The 6,006-nt window shown below is 36.4% G+C and overlaps 1 protein-coding gene across 1 annotated transcript; it reads right to left on the reverse strand.

Moving 5' to 3' along the window:
* Positions 1 to 427: 427 nt before the first annotated feature.
* On the reverse strand, positions 428 to 5,950 carry LOC113235177 (iduronate 2-sulfatase). Its single transcript, XM_026470789.1, has 4 exons — positions 5,621 to 5,950; positions 4,983 to 5,463; positions 4,045 to 4,320; positions 428 to 1,165 (listed from the first exon to the last, which is right to left on the reverse strand). The coding sequence occupies exons 1-4, from the start codon at positions 5,816 to 5,818 to the stop codon at positions 597 to 599; spliced, it is 1,524 nt and encodes a 507-aa protein (XP_026326574.1). The 5' UTR covers positions 5,819 to 5,950; the 3' UTR covers positions 428 to 596.
* Between the last annotated feature and the right edge of the window lie 56 nt (positions 5,951 to 6,006).

A 6,006-nucleotide genomic window follows, 5' to 3' on the forward strand; every position in this document is an offset into this window, starting at 1 on the left:
GGTGTATTGTCAGTAAACGAACGTTTATGCGCGTGGACGGGTGTTGCTCAGTAGTCAACATAATACAACAACATATTTCTTCCCACAGTCCGTAGTAAAACGACAGCTACCTGGAAGAGTCGTAATGCACTGACACATTTTACCCTACACACGTCTGTCCGAAAACATTCGTATGGTGTATATACTCATTTTCTCGTCTGCAACAGACACGACATGTTTTCGTGGCTAGATCCGACAAAGTTCTTGTCGTGTACAAGACTATTCTTATCTTTTCTGTAGCAAACACGTCGAATTCTTAGCATGTACACGCGCCCTAAAACTTTTAATTCAAATGTTACCTTCGTTTTCTAATAAACTAACGACAGAGACAAGCTGAACTATTCTATTCCTGTAGGTCTCAAATAGGGTATGTCGTCTATGTCAAGTCTCAAGTAGTGTTTGAAGATGCCTCAGAGTTTACAGATGTTCTAAAGTAACTGAAAGACATAACCGTGATGTTTGCTTTATTTTTTATTTTATATTATGTGTTGTCAAATTATAACACGTGTTATAATTTGTAAATTAACTTTAGTGAGGTTTTGAGAGCCAAAATATTTTTAAACCACCCGTGACCTTAATTGTTTTTGTAATTTATATTTTAGAGATTTATATTCTGGTTTCAAATGTACATTTTCTGTTTCATATGGATCTAATGCGTAATCGTATAATTCTGTGCCAAAATTTTTATGCCACATCTTTTTAAATGTCATGCTATTAAAGCCGATCCATTCCGTATATCTGAAACGCTTTGTTCTTATACTGTATCCCATTATTTTTATATCCTTCAACTTCGGTTCATCACTATTTATTTGTGGAATTTTGCTGGGTCTAGGATATTGGCTAATTGCATACTGTGCTGATGGTTTTGTGTCCCCTTTCATCATACGTACAAGGCTTTTGCCATCAAAGCATAAATCAGTAACATTCTCCAACGATGCGCATCTAGGTACTTTCCTATGGGACAAATGTGCAAGTTCCACAAGCGTAGGAAATATGTCTAATAATTCCACTGGAGAATCAATAAGCCTTGGTTCATAGCCGGGCGCGTGGATTATGAGCGGAACCTTGAGAGCGAAATCTGAATTGCTGTATTTAGCCCACATTCCATTTTCTCCTAAGGACCAACCTGAAAATTAATTGCGCATTTAAGTTTACAATTTATCTGCCGCGGTTAGCGGACTAACTAAAACGCGGCAAAGTGACAAAATATTTTTTTGAGGTATCATAAAAAACCATAACCCAGTTTTAAAATATTGAAATTGCTTAATGATATTGCAGCTATGCTTCGTTAGGGTTAGTTCCGATAAGTCGAACACTAACTAATTTTAACTGTTTTTAAAAGATAATTTTGTGCTTTATCTTTTCCTATTTAAAACGGATATTTGATCATTGGTCACTTAGCCCCGTTTTAGGTAATGGACGGCAGTATGGGACACGGAAGGAAATATTGTACGCAGGATATTTTGTTTTTAAAAGTAGGTTATACTGCATTCAAAGATACAAAAGTTGCTTGCTTCATCTCCGAATAGAACTGATGACAGGTGAAAAAAATCTTGTATTTTTAAGATGTCGATTATAGGAAAATGAATTATGAGGTGTTTCACTGTCGATATTCGTACTTTGAGATGGGGCTTCGGTTCGTACCAGTTGGAAAACAGCCGGTGTGCTTCCTTAATCTGGATTAGATTGGCCGACTTTTAAAAGTTGTTGAATGCAATATTACTTTTAAAAAGAAAAAGTATCCTATCTGTCATACATAGTAATTTAAGTAGTTATTTGTAAAATACTAACAACCTTGCAGGGCTCTATTACTTACATCATAAACAACAACTTTTATTTTACGACTTTTAACAATTCATTCGATTTTACTTTCGTCCTCTGACACTTTTTAGATCTGGGGGTCTACTCTCGATCTCCGTTACTGCCAAATAAGCAATACTTGACCAAATGAAAAGACGCGTGTTGCGAATGAAGCTTCATACTGGATACATGTCTTTTAATTTTGTCGAATATTACTTATTTGACAGTAATTGTTTCGGACGGATGTCGGAAGGGCATCGAGAGTAGCCCCCCTGTATTGTAGACAGTTGTTTAAAGACTCCTTCTGCGGGGTTTCCTTTGCAACCGAACAGAGTTATCACTGTTTAGAGCGATCTATTTAAATATTTTTATTTTTACCCGAAAGTAAAATCTGATAAATGTCATGGAATAAAAGATATCAGGAAAGAAAATTGTTGTTTATGATGTTAGTAATACAGTCCTACAAGGTTGTTAGTATTTTATTATTATAACAGAATTTATAGTTAACATTTTTGGAAAACTGGTAACTTTAAAAATGTACATACATGGCGATCAAATAAGCCATATGACTGTCAAAATAGGACTTAATACAATTGGATGGAAGAATATATTTATGAGTTTTATTTCGTATGTTATGTTTTAGTATTATTTCATTTGTCAGTTTCCCAAAAATGTTAGTTTTTGTATGCGTTTACTTTATTATTGACGGTGTGATATACATAATAAGGTATCGTATCGTGTCGCTAGAATGCTGTTTGATTACCAATGAACCGTTTTTTTATACTAGTGGAGTCCACACGTCCGTGACACGTGTTACGAGGTTCCTCAATAATTAAAATTGCGTTGAGACGTGTTATAGGGTCTGAATAAATTAATTTCAAATTTTCTGGTAACCCTTTTGCGTCTATTATTATTAGGGGTTAAAGTATCAAATTGCTATCCTAAACTATCCTAAGCTAAACTTCTGGCTAGGTATTTTGAAATAAAATTGGTGTTTAGTGTAAGATTCAGACCAGAATTTATTTGAAATAAAATCTTTAGGCTTTTAAATTTAGCATTTTTGCATTATTCATTTATTCAAAACGAAATTTGGTTAATTATGCATTCGCTTTGAAATCAAACATAGATACGCTACATTACTTCTAGTGCAGCGCAAACTGCTCGATACTTGCCTCGTGTTTGATCGAATACAACATACCTACGCACTGAGCGTTTTAGTTTGCCCTATTCCGCAGTGGAAATTTAAATCTAGCAAATTGTTGCTCCAGTCGCGAAGTAACTCTCATAGCTAATCCTTATTACGAAGAAATACGGACGATGATAGGCAAAGCTTGCAGACGAACAACTACTCCGTGCACTGTGTTTTCAAGGTGTCATGCCAGTGCTTTGCCACCACTGGCATACCTGAGTCATTGACCTTAACGAATGACACGGAGCAAAAGACTGTCACTGACAAAAGTTCACGATCAACAGATAAAAAATATGGCGAAGACATCAATCGAAGATAATATACTGATGACCTCCGGCCTCACTGCAAGGCCAAGTTATTTATTCAGGATTACGTTAGTGTGTGACATTGTACGTAATAAACATCAAAAGTGAGCAAGTTTAGTTACAGATTCATTCCGCGAAAATGAATCACATCATATCACAAATGACGACTAATATAGTTTATCTTTTTTTTATATTGTTTTTATATAATACCAAGTCGTCACTTGGGGACGAACAGGTTATGCACCTGATGGTAAGTTACACGTCTGTCCATAACAGTTGCAGTGCCACTCAGAGCTTTAAATCGCGAAGACCTGATGGGCACTGCTACTGCGTCCGTCACCCTGAGACGTAAGTTGACAAGTCCCATGTGCCTGTAATTTCACCAACACCCTTACCCTTCTAAACCGGAACGCAGTAATGCTAACATTACTGCTTGGTGACAGAAATAGGTAAAGAAAATACTTCCCTGGACGAACTCTTTCACGAGGCACTCTACTGCTACTAAAAGTTAAATAAAAAAAAGGTTAATCCAAAACTTGTGATACTTTATCTCAAAAAAAAATACAGGGTGTAAATTTGAGACGGGGCAGCAAGGTTATACCTTATTATAAACAATAGGTAAACAAAGTGGGGATGTGAGAAAGTGTACGTGTTTGTTTATCTCCTAATTTTATAAATGATTGTTCAATTAATATCCGTGTATGGTCTTACCATGGTCACTAGTTATAACAACAATAAATCTTTTGAGATCAACACGTCTCAAAAGTGCTCCTATTATGTCGTCAATGTATAAAGCAGCGGCGAAATAACTCTGCTTGATTCTGAATGTCCATTCCATCGGCATTATGCCCATTGGCATTGGGATATCCAATCTCGCTATATCGTCCCTACGGCGAACATCTACCCAGGGATGCCAAGCCACCAACGGCATACCTGCTGGCTTATTAGGTTGTAGTGGTTGAATAATTTTTCTAAAGGGAACCTTCTCTGTAAGTGAACCAGATTATATAATTGTTAGTAACGTGATCCTCAACTGCAATCATTTCAAATAAACAACGATGTAAACCGAGTTATATTATGTATACAGTTGATAAATATTATGAACCAAGGTAAGCATACAATTTGTAGGCATTTATTAAGTAGGTACTACTTGGGGCCCGCGACTTGTCTGCGTCGATTTTTTTTATAATACCAAGTGACGGGACTAAGAAATCTTGCGCCCGGTGGTAAACGACACGCCTATCCATAACAGTTGCAGTGCCACTCAAAGCTTTAAATCGCAAAGATCTAAGGGGCACTGCCACTGCGCCCGTCACCCTGAGACATAAGTTGACAAGACCCATGTGCCAGTAATTTCACCTAATAAGTGCTTCGACTAGCCTACTGTAGGTATACTATAATAATTTTCATAGTTTTATTCGTTTTCTGTCTTTCATCCCCTATTTCACCCTCTTTATAATTTTTTATTTTTTTTGGACAAAACGTAGCCCTTCTATCTCTCTTCTATCTATACCAAAATTCATCAATGTTGGTTCAGTAGTTTATTCGTGAAAACGTAACAGACTGACAGAGTTACTTTCGCATTTATAATAATATATATAATATATATAAATAATAAGTCTCGATTACTAATAAAGGTCGGTACGTACTTAAGAACTCTTTTGGAAATTTTAACGGTATATGTGGCTTCTGTAATCCAACAGCAAGAAAAATCGGTTGCTTCTTTAAAGCTTTGTCTTCAAGAATGTCGACAGCGTAATCTAACGACTCCAAGTCCGGCAAAGTTTTTCCAGGTTGATGATCTACATGAACTGGGCATACTAAATTTCTTTTACGTTTCTTTAATTGGCGATCAGGGCAAACAGGAGCATTCTTGTACTTCAAAGTTGGAGGATGGTAAGGCTGCTCGGACCAGCTGTACGGATAGTCATCGGTGTAGTTTGAGCTAATTCCGGGATGGAATATTTTACCTACTGAGAAGGTTTTGTAGCCATGAGACTTGAAATACTGTGGTAAAGTTACGAAATTGCCGACTTGTTCGCGCCAGTAACTGTGTGCGTCATATAAATGCAAGGAGTCAGGTCGTCGACCCGTAAGAAGAGAAGTTCTACTTGGTGCACACAGAGCTTGCTAGAACAGATAAAAACATTTTGTAAAAAAAAGGTAAACTATGAATTACTTTACCTGTACATACATACCTTAAACACCTCGTAGTATCCATTTTTTCAGATTGCATGTATATTAATTCATTTATATAGTTTCTCTAAACGATTTTTTATAAACTTACCTGTGCAAAGGCATTTGTAAAAGTAACACTATTTCGCGCCAATCTTGCGATATGAGTTAGATTCACTTCTTTATTCGCAGTAGCCCGCAAGTCATCAACCATAATAAACAAAACGCTTAATTTTGTTGAATTTTTGGCGAGAACTGTACCCCATTGGCAAAAACTTAATAAAATTAACATTACATGAAACGAGTTCATTGTCGTCTCTATTGATTGAACCGTCTTGCCTCACTCAAGCAAGTTTAGTGCCAGTCAGTACTACAGGTTTGTAAAATATTATTATGTTTGTACGTGCGAGCACTCAATGTTACATGATGTTACTCTCTCTTGTGTTGTTAACATATTATACATCCCCCTTTGCAATAACGTTCGGTGTCTCTAATATT

This window comes from Hyposmocoma kahamanoa, unplaced genomic scaffold (assembly GCF_003589595.1).
Source record: "Hyposmocoma kahamanoa isolate Upper Pololo Valley unplaced genomic scaffold, ASM358959v1 87, whole genome shotgun sequence".
Classification (NCBI taxonomy): Eukaryota; Metazoa; Arthropoda; class Insecta; order Lepidoptera; family Cosmopterigidae; genus Hyposmocoma; species Hyposmocoma kahamanoa.

Coding starts and splice junctions, on each gene's coding strand:
- LOC113235177 (XM_026470789.1), bottom strand. CDS start 5,818: ATGAACTCGTTTCATGTAATGTTAATTTTATTAAGTTTTTGCCAATGG. Junction 5,464..5,620: donor TTACAAATGCCTTTGCACAG/GTAAGTTTATAA, acceptor TATCTGTTCTAG/CAAGCTCTGTGTGCACCAAG. Junction 4,321..4,982: donor ATTTCCAAAAGAGTTCTTAA/GTACGTACCGAC, acceptor GTTCACTTACAG/AGAAGGTTCCCTTTAGAAAA.